The 16,643-nt window shown below is 35.5% G+C and overlaps 1 protein-coding gene across 1 annotated transcript in view; it reads left to right on the top strand.

Moving 5' to 3' along the window:
- Positions 1-16,643, top strand: part of MACROD2 (mono-ADP ribosylhydrolase 2) — a 1,059,851-nt gene that overhangs the window by 889,241 nt on the left and 153,967 nt on the right. The window contains exon 9 of the mRNA XM_087716844.1: positions 7,396-7,477. Coding sequence (XP_087572970.1) covers positions 7,396-7,477 — 82 coding nt within the window. The remainder of the gene's footprint in view (positions 1-7,395; positions 7,478-16,643) is intronic.

Genomic DNA, 16,643 nt, shown 5'->3' with positions numbered 1-16,643 from the left:
AGAAAGACCACAAGAAAGACAGGATAGACAGCAAACTACACAACCATCAGACAAGATGGAGCATCTTTCTTCTCTAGAAGTGCAAGGTGCTATGGAACCAAGACCTAGCCGCACGACTACTAGACGTATGGAGAAACAAGCTAAAAAGCAACAGCATCAACAATCATCGGCCATCGATCAAGGATCTACAACAACAAATCTGGAAGCAATGGGAGGAGCTAGACCTAAGGTTAAACAGGCCGTGCAGGAAGCTCTAAAAATGCTTCAACCAACCAAAAATGACAACTAAGATTTTAACATGGAATGTCAATGGACTGAACTCTCCACAGAAGAGGAAGAAAATATTTCATTATCTCAAACAGTTTAAGAACGATGTAATTTGTTTGCAAGAAACTCATATCAAGTCAACTGATCAAAAATATTTGATCAACTCAAAACTTGGTCAACATTTTGCAGCTTCTGCTATGGAAAAGAAGAATGGTATAGTTGTATACTTAAGAAAAGATATGAAAGCTGAATTAATAGAAGCAGATCCCTTCGGAAGATATATTGCTTTAGACTTAATCTTAGAAGGGAAAAAGACATTACTTTTGGGAATTTATGCTCCCAATCAACAGCAAGATAGATTCTATAGAAATCTTCATGCTAAATTAGTACAGTGGGACTATAGTTCCTGTATACTATTGGGTGACTGGAATGGAGTGATAGACACTAAGAGAGATAAGAAGATTTCCCGCCTAAATACCAAGATGCGAGCAAAGTTACCCAAATCTTTCTTTGACATTATGGATGATTTTGAATTGAGAGATATTTGGCGAGAAAGAAATGCAGAGGAATATGACTTCACTTTCTTCTCGGACAGGCATCAATCCCTTTCAAGGATTGATTTTATCCTAACCACTAACGATTTGCTTTCTAGGGTCAAGAAAACAAAGATTGCAGTTAGGGTCCTTTCTGACCATAATCCAGTTTGGATGGAGTTGGGAAGGGTAGTGCAGGCAAGAAGGTCTTGGAGATTGAATGAAAACTTATTTAGATATGAAAAGTATATTAATGATTGTAAAAAATTATTATCTGAATATTTTGTTTTGAATATGAATAAGGGTACATCTATGGAATTTGTATGGAACGCAAGCAAAGCGTATATGAGAGGAGTTTTGATGAATATAAATAAAACACATAGAAATAAGCAAGGGTTAAAACGAACAGAACTGGAAGAGGAAATTAAGAGAAAAGAGCTGGAGTTAACAATGAACCCAGACGATACAAAGGTTAAGGAAGCTATTAACATATTAAAATCTCAATTTGACATGTTGATCTCTGACCAGGTGGCTACTAATCTATTATATGCAAAACACAATACTTTTTGTAATGCAAACAAACCTGGCAGATGGTTAGCTTATCAGATTAGGAAAAAAAGGAAAACTCGAAATATATCTAAACTGTTTTACAGAGGGAAGGAGGTGTTTCAACAGGAAGAGATTCAAAAGGCTTTCTGGGAATTTTTTACAGAACTGTATAAAGGGGATAAAATTAATGGTTTAGACATAGACAAATATTTAGACAAAGAGAAAATACCTTCAGTTAGAGAAGAACACAGGCAAAAATTGAATCAACCAATAACCTCGGGGGAAATCCTGCAGGTAATTAAGCAATTAAAGTTAGGGAAAGCACCAGGTACAGATGGCTTGACAGCGGTTTACTATAAAAACTTACAGTTAGAAATGGTAGAACCTCTTAGAGAATTATTTAATATGATTCAAACGGAAGGTAAAGTCCCTCCATCTTGGAAGACAGCGTTTATATCTTTGATACCCAAAGAAGAACAAGATACTACTCAACCCAAAAATTATAGACCTATTTCATTACTGAATGTAGATTATAAAATTTTTACTAAAATATTAGCAAATAGGTTAATGTTGGTCATTCAACAATTGATACACACGGACCAAACAGGTTTTATACAAGGGAGACAGATGAAAAGTAATGTTAGATTAATTATTAATGCATTAGAATATTTGGGAAAGAACAACCAGATCCCTGCTGCGTTTATATTTTTGGATGCTGAGAAGGCCTTTGATCGAGTTAACTGGCAATTTCTGTTGAAGATACTGCAAAAAATGCAGATAGGAGATAACTTTCTACAGTCAATTAAAGCAATATACCAACAGCAAACAGCACAAATTATAGTCAATGGAAGTCTAACAGACTCTTTTCAAATTGGAAAAGGTACAAGACAGGGCTGTCCTTTGTCCCCATTATTGTTTATTATAACTTTGGAAGTATTGTTGAATAAAATACGGGACTTGGATGGTTTAAAAGGGATCAAGATTAGGCAGCAAGAATATAGAGTCCGCGCTTTTGCGGATGATTTGGTCATAATATTGGAACAACCGCAGGAATCTAGTATGGTTTTAATGAATATGATTAATCAATATGGTCAAGTGTCGGGCTTTAAAATAAACTTAGGAAAAACCAAAATATTAGCTATAAATATGAATATTAAACAAAAGGAAGAATTAGGAGTGATGCTAGGATGTGAGGTAGTTAAAAAAGTTAAATATCTTGGAGTTAACATTTTAACTTCAAATGGGAAATTATATAAGCATAATTATGAACCACTTTGGCATAGCATACAGACAGAGATGAAAAAATGGGAGAAATTGCACTTATCTTTGCTGGGTAGGATAGCGGCAGTGAAAATGAACATTTTACCAAAATTTTTATTTCTCTTCCAAATGTTACCTATACTTAAAAAAGATGCGAACCTTTTAGAATGGCAGAAGGGTATCAACAAATTTGTGTGGGCAGGAAAGAAGCCGAGGGTAAAGATGAAAATAATGCAAGATGTACGTGAGAGAGGAGGACTGAAACTACCTAATTTAAAAATATATTATGATGCAGTGGTATTATCTGTAATTAGTGACTGGATTCACTTAACCAATGATAGAATATTGAACATTGAGGGACACGATCTGGTATTTGGTTGGCATGCTTACCTGTTATTCAACAAAAAATTGGATAAGAACTTTAAAAGTCATATTTTAAGAAATGCTTTATTGCGGGTCTGGAAGAAATATCAATATAAATTAAATGACAAGATACCCATGTGGGCAATTCCTAGACACGCAATTGAAAATATGAATACAGCACAAAAACAGGACAGAATTACCTATAGACAGCTTCTTACCTCGGAAAGGGGGGTATTACAATTAAAATCTTTAGAGGTATTAAAAGAGGAGAAGGTAGTTCAAACATGGTTCCAGTATGGGCAATTACAGGCTAGGTGGAAAATAGATCAAAAAATTGGTTTTATTCAAGTTGAGGATAATTTGTTTAAACAAATAAGAGATCAAAGCTTAATGCATATAAAGAGGATATATAATGTATTGATACAGATGGATTCGGAAACAGAATTAGTTAAAGATTGTATGATAAAATGGGCTCAAAATATTGAGGAACCAATAATGTTGGATACATGGGAAAGAATCTGGGTAAGAAATGTGAAATTTACACAAGCTCAAAATCTGAGAGAAAATTTTTACAAGATGTTCTATAGATGGCATTTAGATCCTAAAAAGTTGGCTTCTATGTATCCGAATGTACAGCCTAAATGTTGGAGATGTGGTTCTCTCGATGCTACATATTATCATATATGGTGGACCTGCCAAAAGGTTAAAGCATTTTGGATAAAAATATGGTGGGTCATGCAAAATGTTTTTAAAAGAAGGATAAAGTTTAGTCCTCAGTTATTTTTACTAGGTATATGTACTGACTTTACAGTGGTAGAGACCAATTTGACTCTGCACCTGATAACTGCAGCAAGACTGTTGGTGGCGCAATATTGGAAGAAGGAAGACTTGCCTACAATTCAAGAATGGACATTGAAAGTAACAAACTTAGCTGAAATGGCTAAAATATCGGCATATCTCAAAGATCATTCAAATGAGAGATATAAACGAGACTGGAAAAAATGGATTGATTATATACAAAATAAATACGGGACTAAGAAATTCCAGTTAGCCTATGCTTAAGATCAGAAATGATTTAAATTGTTTAAAGTTAGCTCAGTAAGAAGAAGCTAAGGTCAATCTAGAATGTCATTAATTTCTTTATTTCTTTTTTCTCAATAGATTTTAGACTGTGTTAGTTAAAATTCTATACCGTGTACGGGTTCTGGGAAGTCGGGGGGGGGGGAAGGAGGAGGGGGGGTGGGGGGTGGAGGGAGGGAGGGGTACACACAAAAAAAAAATTGTACTTCAATGTTTTAATGATTGACAAATGATGACATATTTGTGTTTTTTTTTAAAGAAAAATAAAAAAAAAGTTCTGTTGAAAAAAAAAAAAAAAAAAAGAGATCTTTACCAAAGTTGTACAATTCAGCTAGATTGTCAGTCCAAATTTAAAGCCAAACTTTGCAGGAACAGCAAGCAGAGAACTGAAAGGGAGTAACTGAGGTTCATCCCCATTGGGACGTGCAATCCTGCTGAATGTTATTTCTTTTTCTGATGGACTTTTAAAAACTTTTCAGGACTGGTGGAAAGACCCCATTTAACTCATAATTGATTTGATAGTTAGCATACATAACCCATCATCCAATACCCATTTAATGACTGACCAGTCCTCTTCAACCCACCTGGAATCTATGATTGCTTTCTTGATTCATTACAGTTTTTCACTTAGAGTTGATTTGCTATTCCTGTGTCATTATAGATCTTCTGTCAGGGTTCCAAGTAACACCCCTAACAAAACAGTCTCAACCCAGGCCTGGAAGCCATCTTTTGCATTGGGCCTTCAGGATTGCCGCCTTCTCTGACCTATTGGCTGGATTCAGATAAACATATTTTCAGCCCTTCTTTCGTATTTGATGAATCTGTTTTGTGCCATCATATGTACAAGTAAATTAAACAACCACCTCTTCCTACTTTGGGTGATTTCAGTTATACAATTAATTGTACAACTTAATTGTATAACAATTAAATATATAACTTAATTGTATAACAATTAAATGTAGAACTTAAAAATTGTTACAGACAGATCTCCCTTAACAACCAGTTGTTTAACTACCATTCAAAGTTACGATAGACTTCAAAAAAGCTACTTACCACCTGTCCTTAAAGTTACAACAGCTGCACCCCATCCATCAAAGTCATATTATTGCATTTGGGCACATTTACTACTAGTTGTAGTGTCCCATAGTCATGTCAGTCTGATTTACAATCCAGCAGAAACAGTGGAAAAAATGTCAATTGGATATGTTGGATTTGCTTAACAACCACACAATACACTTAATGACTGAGATGTCTTGCTTAATGGCTCTTGTAAAAATTCTTATAAAATGAAACATGGTGACTCTCTTAACAACCACAGTGACTTTTGACCCAAATTCCAAGCTCAGTTATGGTAATTAAGCCAAGGTGTATCTGCTACAAAGTCATATCTAAAGCGTCAATCCATATTCCAGTCCTTTTGCAATAGCACAATTATTATCAAATCAAAATCAAATATTTATTACAGTCAAAGGCCAACATAAAACAATTATTGATACATAATGACCAATATATTGCACCCTCAATTACAAGGTTATAAATATAAACTACCATGTGCATTTATTCATTATTTTATTTTATTTTATTTTATATTTTCAAAATATTTTATATTTTCGTCTCCCCTATAAGGTGACTACAAAACAGGAATTGTCATCTCTTTGTATGTGTGAAGAGCCCGTCTCTTTTTTTTAAAAAAAATGGTCTCCATGGTGATGCAACTTCCCTGCATGTCAGCTAATGAAGAGAATAAATTGAGGCTAAATATCACAAGATGGAAATGTTCAGTGGGAGGGGGATATTATTACAGAAAAGTGATATAAGGGGTTTCTAGATGGGGTTTCACTTCCCCAAAATAACCTAGAAATGCTTCTAAAAATTGGTCTCAAGTTTCTCAGAGTGAAGCAACATGTCATGTGAAACATTTGTATATATCTGTTAGCTTCTATTGTTACCTACAGGAATACGCTCTCTGTGAACCTACATTTGTATCTTATCTAGAAAATTGACTTAGTGTGACATTCAGCAACCAGATTGATCTATGTGAGCCCACCCACCCCCCCAAAAAATTACTTTGCACTTATTTAGAAAGCATCACACATATCTGAATGAAATACCTTTAAAGCTTGGCTCCAGGTTACTGAGAAAAGAGTTTGCTCAAGATAATTCTCTCCTAACTCCATTCAATCAGATCATCTGAAGAAGTTCATCTTCAGATGGGTGGAACTAGACTCAAGCCTTCTACAGAATTGTCCATCAAATTGAAATAATTAAGCTCCTTGTATGCAGAAAAACAGAGTTGGTAAGGACCTTAGAGGTCTTCTAGTCCAACCCCCTGCTTAAGTAGGAGATGCTAAACAAATCCAGACAAATGGCTGTCCCCTCATTCAATCAATCAGTCAGTCAGTCAATCAGAACCATTCAAAAACATTACGGCTTTGATGTAATATTTAATGTTTATTAACTCTGGTAACTGGTAGTTTAAACATTTAATAGGTAAATACAGTTTAATTTGATCCTCTCCTTTATTTTTCTGTGAATCCTTTGAATAAAACTTTTTGACACAGAATTGCTTGCCAAAATATTCTTGTTAAGAGCTAATTATTGTATACAGTTTGTGCTTTTTTTATATGCTTGGCTTTACTTAAGAATTTTCTCTTTATGAACTGTTTTATTTACTACTTATTCTGGCTGCCATCTGGCTGTCTTACTCTGCTCTTTTTGATTTTGTTTAACCGCCACCAGTTTAAAAGCAGGTAGGCTTAGATAATTAAGGAGAGCAGAGAAGGTTTTCAAAAGTCTCTCCAGAATAGTAAACAGTCCTGCAGAAACATCTCCAGTGACCTTGAATGGAGGTTCCATTTCTTTAACCCAAATCCCTGAGAGGCAGCTGTTTTAGGACCCATCCATGCATTTTAAAATTATGATAAGCAGGTAGATTAATATTGGAGCCAAAATGTTCAAGGTGGATTGCCTAATCAGCTATCTGTTGAAAAATAACTCTACATGGAATTGGCCTTATGAAGGCAAGTTTGTTTTCACTTATTTATTTAATCAGTGTACATGGCGCTTCCAGAAACAGATGTTTCCAGTATTGCATACAGAGTTAGCATAAATGGAAAAACAGCTCCCTAAATTTCATACTGCTACTTGAATTGATCCCTTTGACCCAAACAATAAATCTTTCTTTGTGGTTTGGGATGTCTGGACTGCTATGGTATGAACATATGCAAACGTATCCATCAAAAGTTATAACCAAGTGTTTCATTTATTGATGATGATGATGATTGATGTTATTTAAAGGCAAAAATAAAACCTTGTTAAGATAATCTCTTTTTTTCCCCTTTAGATGGACCGTGTCATTTTTTGTGTATTTTTGGAAGTTGACTACAAAATTTACAAGAAGAAAATGAATGACTTCTTTCCAACAGGTATATCTATTTGTTTATTTAAAAACCAACTCTTGCCCTCCAGATACTGTCTGTATATGTACCTACATCATTTAAGTTTTTATAGGTCCTCTAAATGATTTATCCTTTGACATTTATTCATATATAAAAAAACATGCAAAATGAAATAAATTTTATTGTATGATAATTAGACCTGTGCAAATCAACATAGGTGACTCAGTTTGAATTGGTACCGAAAGAGGGAATTGTTGGATATGATTGTGTGATAAGAAAGTTGAGGCAAAATGATTCGAGCCGTTAGAAATTTAAAATTCACTCGAAAAATGTTTTATCCATGGGTTAAAATGGAAACATGTGACATATCTGCATCTGCTTCTTTATTTTTGGCAGACTACAATAAAAAAATAGGAATGGTAGTGTATTTAGAGATCATTAATTACTCTCATATTTAACAGGATACCTTCGAGCACTGCACTACATTTTTAAAGTATTTAACCTGAGTCTTTTTTAAGAGTGAAAAACAGCAAGCAGCATCAAAATTATTCAGCATAGAGCCCAAATTGTTCTGCATCCATGCAAAATGTTTCTCCTTCAGCTTAAAAAAAAAAACAAAAGCTTTCAAAAACTATAAGTAGTAAAACATTATGTTTCTGTTGCTTTTCTGGAACATCAAGTTTGGCATCATGTTCAAATGTACCCAAGGACATGCTCTTGTAGAGTGCTCCCTCTGATGTTTAAGAGTGACGGGATATCAAGAGGGTTTGGCTTTGATGGTTTTGAAGGAGCTTCAGCCACATTGGCTTGACTGGGATACCAAGCTGGATAGGACACCATGGTAAAGCTAGGTCTATTTGGACAGAAATCAGAAGGATGAGTATTGATTAAAGCTGTAGTATTAGTTTAACTTTGCTATCTTGAGAATATAAGGAAAGTTGGCATAGCAAATTTGACCCTTCATGGGAAAGACACTCTTATCATCTGCAGTATTCAGTTGGGTCTAGATTTATGGCCTGCTGGAAATATTCTTATACTAGACAATATAGCAGTTTAGAGTTTAATTGTTGGATCCTTAATATTCTCTGAGCTTCGTTGGTTTCCTGCATTTGTGTCATTGCCAGGCTAGGTAGCATCATCATTGTAAATATTCTCTATTAATTGCTTGATCAAGGCAGCAGAAACAGGATGACAAAGTAGTATACAACATCATAACAAATAAGCAAGCTATGAGAAAAGTGGCTGGCCCAGAAAAAGTGGACCAAAACTTTAAAGGTTTGTGTGAGAAATTGTTCTTGAAGGATTACCCTTGCACATATGTCTTCATAATTAAGCCATTAGCTTAGGAGTTTATGGATGGCCTTGGAATATTTTAAAATATTCCCCATGGGACATATGGGTTTCTGGAGACTTAAACATGGAGTATTTATCTCTAAATCATTCACCAAGGCAAAGGCTTCTTTTTAATCAAACACAACTCTATTTGCCTGCTTAAAGCAGGCAAAAAAAGTTGTATCATTAAAAGATTATATGTTTAGCATGGCACAGCAGTTTTACAACTAATTAACGTAGTTCTGTATCAAGGCTTATAAAATAAATGCTTAACATGCTATTTGGGCCATATGCAAGTGTGAGGTGCTCATTTCAGATATCTTTAGATGCCTTCAGCAGCAGTTTTGTTTGTATTTAACAGGTTTTTTTCCTGTCTCATTTGATATATATTTATGAGCAGCTAACCTGAGCTTATACCACCTTCTATCGCAAATCATAACTTATTTTGGGATAAACAACCATAATATCAGTGCATATACTCTTGAAATAGAGTTATATAGGTAAAAGGTATTATTCCTAATAATGGGAATATCTGTGCAGTGTCTTACATAATAAGCTTTCTGTCACTTTGCAGAAGTCTGCCCATCTAACAAAGAATTTATTATTCTCATACAATTGATTTTAAGTTGATTTCTTGGCTCTGAATTCCACTGATTCTATCTCAGTAGAAACTGGAATCAAAGTAAAGTTTAGAAATCTTGCTTGGTTTCTATCATGCAATGACAGCAGCAAGTTCTCTCTTCCGCTGCCTCAAATTCTTTTATTTCAAGAGCTTTGAACAAATGCTTTTTCTTAGAAACCTTATATATTTGATTTACTAATACTGTCATCCAAAATACCTAAACTGTACAAGGGATGTTTCCTTTAGCTTAGTTTTTTTCCTGTCTCATTTGATACATATTTATGAGCAGCTAATCTGAGATTATACCACCTTCTATCCCAAATCATAACTTATTTTGGGATAAACAACCATATCAATGCATATACTCTTGAAACAGATTTATATGGGTAAAATATCTAATCTTTAGATATTTAATATTTAATATTTAATATCGAACATCTAATATCTTTGATTTACTAACCAAATATTGAATTTACTAATACTGTCATCCAAAATACCTAAACTGTACAAGGGATGTTTCCTTTAGCATAGATTTCAGTCAGTACATGTAATAAGTGTTGGCCTGGTAACTACAATACTCATTGTTGACACATCAGAGCTGCCCCAGTCATACAAAATTTAAAAGGTTTGAGGTAAGCATGTATTCTGGACTGATATTTTGAGTCCTGAAAGCTGAGATGAACTTCCCTTTGGCAACACTAGCACAGGAATATGATATTCCAGGAATGAGTGGGTAAGTGAGAATTTTATTACAGTCACAGATCAAAGTTACAAATAAATTATATTAAAAATAAAAAAAATAGACCAGACTAGATAACTAGACTAGATTAGACTAGACAAGACAGAATTGGTGGTGGGTTCAACGGTGGGCAGTCAAGGTATGCCTAAATGTATAGGCAGTATAAGAAAATTTGGCTATGTTCAAGAGAGCTAAATCATATTGATCTGAGAACATCTGTATGGAAGAATATTTCCCAGGTGTTTTACTAGGTGTTATAAGTCCTGAGAAAGTGAATGAAGCCCATAGTAATGTTAGCTTTCCAACTAGAAGAGCTGTGAGAGGCAGAGAATTTATTAAAGTGATAAATTGCATTGAATGGCTGGTCAGCATCAGAATGCCAATCACATGATTCAGTCCTTATAGCATTCTCGATATAGACGAATAAAGTTGCAGCATTGCATTACCTGTAATAATGCCAGAGGCTGTTACAAAAAAAAAAAAAACCCACAGAAACTGTCATTGTTCAGAAATCTATAACATTCTTTGAAATCTCATCTCATCACTCTGCTTCAATGGAGTGATTCAGTTGGTCATCGAATAAAAGCAATTGTTTCAAGCTCTCCGCAAGTCCAGTGGTTGTCAGAATTCACCAGGAATAGCAGTTCTCATATTTTCCTCTGGGCACTTTAGAGCACGGTAGACATATGACATATGATGGTTTTCTAAATTTCCTTCATGGGGAGTCTCTGTGAGTCCACTGACAAATCCATATGTTGGGAATATGAAGGGCCATGTTAAGAAAAACAAGTGAATACTAGAATGAGGAGAAAAGAGCAACAGTAAAAAGAAAAGGAAGAAGTAGTACTATAAATCAGGACAAAGAGAAAGGCTAATTGCAAGAGGAGTTAGAATGGTCAGCAGAAATATGAGGATATATCCCAATTTTGGGGTACCTAGTCAGAGAGAAACACAGGTTCAATCATCCTCTGGGAAGGAAACTCATCTTCTTATGATCTGAAGACAAGCTTGACGTAATAGAATAGTTTCTGGTTGAAGAAAATCTAGAGATTTGTTTATTTATTAGGTTTATACAGTCAGCCATCTCAAACACATGACTTTGGCAGCTAGCAATATTAAAAATAATAATAAAGAAACATATACAAAATGTAAAACTCATAGCAGCTGGAAAAATAAATAATAAAAGCCACAATAAACTGTTCAACATAATCAAGAAACTGGATCCATCTCACATCCAGGGCTCCAGGCCCACTCCTTATGAAAGACCAACAAAGATGTGGCCAATCTAATCTCTGGAGGGATGATATTCCAGAAAGCAGGTTGCCATGACAAAAAGGCTGCCCACTTGGGCCCTGACAGCCAGCATATCTGGCTGGGATCTGGGGTATGCCCTTCCTGCCAAACCAGAGAGAATGGGCAGAATCAAGGAGCAAGAGACAGTCCCATAAAGCAAGCCATAAAAGGCCTTAAATTAAACTTTGGTTTGCACCCTTTGTCACATCAAAAGATCCAAAGTAAACTAGATAGGAAACAGCCTTCCTGTTTCCTATCCAGCTTGCTCTAAAAGAGTGGAATTAATCTGCACCTCTAAAAGTAGAATTCTTTCCCTGCCTCCCTTAAAGCCTGAGAAATTATGGAGGGTTTCTTCTGAGCCTCTTGTCCTTTCCATTATCCATCTGAGGGCTACGTTATTGGACCATTTCTTGGCAGCATCTCTTTGCCCAGGCTCCCATATCATTCTTATATAGTCTTGTAGTCATGCATCTAATCATATGATCAAATAATGATATCCCCCTTTCACAAGTGTACAAGAAATAACAATTGCAAACACTTTCTTTATAGGGCAATTTCTATTTTAACTTTCATGAAAGTTGCTTTAGTTGTTTCTCTGATGCAGATGGGAAATTATCTCAGAAGAACAACAGGCTAACTGAAATAACCCTTTTCATTTTGTTGAAAGACAGTAGTAGATATATTTCCTCTTTCTGTTTTCCATCAACAAACTCAGGGTAATATTCCTTTCCTATCCTCTCCCCTGTGTTACTGGAAAGAAGCCAATTCAGATATTTTCAGTGAACAGCTTAATTGTTCCAGAGGGACACAATCACAGAAGAGAGAGAAAAAATCTGGCCTGCTGTTTTTCAACTGTGATTCATGTGGACTCTGGCTAAACTGATGACTAACATATATTTATTGCATAAAGTATTTCTATATTACTGGTAGCTCCCCCAAGCTTTTGTCAGATGCTCAGAATCTCTCAAAAATCTTTTAAATCCCTCTTTGACACCATAGGAAGGTTATAGACTTCAGAGAGATTACGTATAATTCACCTTGAGCCAGGGAGCCAAATAATGATGTTTTCCAGGATCACCTTTTCCATATATTTTCCCTGATCTCACTCATTAAACCTAGAACATTATTTCATATTGATTTCAAACCCTGCTATACATCTGTTGTGGCCCGCCAATAGCCAGCAGAACTGGCAGCAGATTCAGACAGTGAGGAGGTTAGGGAGGAACATGGGCCACTCCTGGAGTCTGGGGAAGTCTCTGATGAGGGCTCTATGTCGAAGGCAGAGAGGAGGCCAGAGTCGTGTGCCAGTTATCAGCTGCCTTCAGAGCAGTGACGTGCGGTGAAGAGGAGGAGTGAGGCAGTGGTGGTGGCTCCTCAGGGACGGTGACAGAAGGGGCTCCGGATGCCTGTGCCATCTCTTGCCCATCTTCCTGGACTCGCCCAGCCCGGCGCGCAGCACTTTAAAGTGCATGCTGCCGCCCCGGGCCCTGCCATACAGCCCACCAACACTTTAAAGTGCATGCTGCCGCCATAGCCATGGGGCCTGGGGCAGCGGCATGCACTTTAAAGTGCCAGCACACCTCCCAGCCATAAAGCAGGACATGTTTCACTCTATGGCGGGGTGAGGCGGCATGCACTTTAAAGTGCCGGTATGCCTTCCGGCCATTCAGCAACCTGCTGAATGGCTGGAAGGCACGCTGGCACTTTAAAGTGCATGCTGCCTCACCCCACCATAGAGCGAAACATCTCCCAGGCTAGAGCCTACATTAAACATCAACTTTTTATTTTTAAAAAAATATTTAGCACTGAATAGCAGTAAGCAATGTAAACATATTATTTATTTGGGGTAATGCACATTTTCAACATTTTCAATTTATTCTTTAGTATATTGTTATATAAGGAGAAAAAAGGCAAATACCAACGTTTATTCAAAAGTGTGCCAGGTACTTATTTTGTTTAATGGTGAGGGCTGTGTGTCAATGATTGCAAAATCAGAACGTACTTGTGTTAATAGTCACTTGGGGGTAATTAATTAATAATAAAAATATGATCTGTATGTGACTTAAATTTGTAATTTAGCTAGTGGGGGATTCTTTTACCATTTAATTTAGCTCATGTTTTTAGGGCTGTGCCCCAAATGGAAAATTGTGTGTGTTTTTTGAATCCCTAATAAATATACGATTTCAGAAAGTTGAAACATCTTGGTTGATCCAAAACAAAATCTGGAAACATCTCACAGGTGAAGGATTCCTCAGTGGGATCTGTTTGCTGGCTTATCTGCCAGTCTTCCCAACACTTCCTTTCTCTGCCTCCGTTAGTTGCCTCAGACAATATTTTTGTGAATTCCGTTGACCCTTATCTAGTGATAATTTAGCTTTGACCGTTAGTTGATCAGATTCTTGTGTATAGGTAGCAATAATAAACTCTGTGCTTTGAACTCAGCGAATGCTCCTGGTTATTTGCACCTGACACATCCACTCAGACAGTTTAGAGGGATCCTTTTGAAATTCCCTGTAGTATTCAGAGTTGTATGATGCCACTAGGACACCTTATTATTTATTCCTAACTCCAAGTCATTGATATAGTTATTAAAATGTGTTTGTCCTAATGCAACTTCTTAAGAAATCCTAACTGTGCATATCTCTCTATTATAAGAAGTGTGCAATTATTTCTACACTTTGTTCTTTACCCAAGAGTCAGGTGATGAGATATGTCCATTGATCTCTTGACTGTTGATTTTGCTCAAGCTACCTTTTGTGAGGGGCTTCATCAAAAACCTTTTGAAAATGCAAGTGCAATCTACTGCTGTACTGTTTACATATGATTGTTAACATTTTTAAAGAATCCTCAACTGCTAATGAGATAGATCTAACCTTTGAAAAAAAAATCCATCTTGATTCTTCTTTAGTAAACCCTGTTCTTACACAATCTATTTACTTTCCCTTGTTTTTATCTATTCTTTTTTCTTTTTTATAAAAGCTAATACATTCGCTCAGTAGATGTTTTTAAATGAATGAACAGGAAGGAATGAAGGTTTAAAGGAGAGGATGAAAACTGCCTCTTCTAATTAGAACTTAGTATTGGTTTATATCTAAATGCCTACATGGAAAATGAATATGCCCTACAAGTACTGTCTAATCCAAATCACTTAGGGCCTAAGGGTTATTTTTATTTTCCAGTTTCTGAAATAATATTTATAACTATAGTGGGAGAGGCCAGCCATGAATCTGTTGTAGATGGTTGTTTTAGAAATGCTTAAATGTCTTATTAAAAGGAACAAAGCTTTGCTTGACATCTCTTCAAAAGAAGCAACTGATGAATACATTCAGCCTATTGTAAAATTCTTTTGTGCATGTCAACTGCAAAATGTATTCATTTGGATCTAGCTATACATGACTCCACCAGGTTTATCTTCTTTTGGATTCTGCACTGCATTTTGTTCCCCCTGATTTTTTTATTGCACAATGTTTATGATACCGGTTGTTACCAGTATGAGAAAGCCTGAAATTTCAATATGTGGAAAGATGATTGCAACCATATTTTCTTAAAGGAGGTAATGGGGAAAGATAATGCAGTTTGGCCAACTCTTTCTGAAGAATCAAAGAGTAAGTGTAAGCTGTTCAAACTTCAGAAGTGGTATGGTAATTCTACTTTCAATCACAGAACTTTACTGTCCTGCTTTGTCCAGATTAATATTCAATAGCCAGTGTTTGTACAGAACAGAACAGCTTGATACGAGCTGACTGAGTAATCAAAAGCATAAGACATAGAAGGCAAGAGGTTGAAAGGTCCAGGAAGCAGGATCAGAAACAGGGAGCCCTGAGACAAACCACAGTGAGAGAGCTTGGAAACAAAGAGTAGAAAGATTGGGAAATAAAGTAAAATCAGCAGAAAATTTCTGACAAATAAGGTAAAGTAATGGAAAAACTCCAAATTGGGAGCTTAGACTGACAAAATGTAATCATAATAATGAGAAATAATTTTATTTATACTCTGAGACCAAATAATAATGAAGCTATAGAGATGAAAGAAATAAAGCAATTAGAAAGATATAAATGTTATATGGCATAGAGAAAATATAAACATAAGCAAAATAAAAATAGAAAACTAAATAAAACAGAACATTTGCTATTGATTCTTCTTATTCCTTTTTTTTTTAGGAAAATAAGCACACAAGGTATTTGTAACAATATGTAACACTTTAAAAAATCTATTCTCATAATGGCCATAGTTATAAGTTTATTTAGTTTGATGTTTCAAAGAACATCTCAGCGAGATAAGTTTCCTCCTCGTAAGACCAGAACAGCCTAACAACAGGGGAGTTAATAAATCTATACACTACACTACATAAAAAGGGCAGCACAATAAAACGGAGATAATAAATTCAATAACTCCCAATTGACGAAGGAATAATTGATTCTGGATTAGATCATGTGTTACTCTCAGATACCTTAAAAGGCAGAGAGTTAAATCTCACCAAAGAGAAGGATTCTACGTGTTTGGTAATTTTTTGAGATAAAATATATTCCACCACATGAAACCTACAGAAAATGATGAGGAGAGAGTCATTTGGTCACTGTGAGCATGCTTAGAAAAGTTGTTCATGTCAATGCATTTTCCCCCAACTAAATTAAAAATAATATATTCAGGAAAGTCAGAGTGGTATAAGAATACTTTGTGAAAATTAGTTTGGCCCAAAACCTAATATGGCAAAATCTCATTTGAGTCCCTGTAGAAGAAAGGCTTAATTCCAATAGAAGACTGACTTGGGCAAATTTTGAGACAATCAATCTTTAGGATTGAGTTCTTTATTGAAGCAAATTTGAGAGTCAAAACTAATTATTTTAATTCTCAAGATATTCATAGCTGCAGGAACATAGTTGCTGCCTCCACTGTCTGCAAAATGCAAGATTGAGTTGACAATCCAATGAGTCCAGTTTATGATAGCTTTTAATATCTCAATCTAAAACAGGGAAAATTGAAAAGTTATTCTTAGATATTTAAAGTCCAAATTTGTTTCATACTGGTTTTGTCTATTTTATGACAATAAATACAACTGACAAACCTTTTAGGTGAAAATCATTATTTTTGTTTTTGATATGGCTCTCCAATCCACAATAATATATAGAGTTCCAAACAAATCTATTGTTCCAGGAACTGCTAGAGGTTCTGCCATTTCAATCTGGTTCATCCAGCTTCTATATTCT

This window comes from Thamnophis sirtalis, unplaced genomic scaffold (genome assembly GCF_051295495.1).
Source record: "Thamnophis sirtalis isolate CommonGarterSnake01/CBP01778 unplaced genomic scaffold, rThaSir2_p1.2 scaffold_5, whole genome shotgun sequence".
In the NCBI taxonomy this organism is placed as follows: Eukaryota; Metazoa; Chordata; class Lepidosauria; order Squamata; family Natricidae; genus Thamnophis; species Thamnophis sirtalis.
Note: the sequence above shows the minus strand (reverse complement) of the source record. Positions and strands in the feature narration are given on the sequence as shown.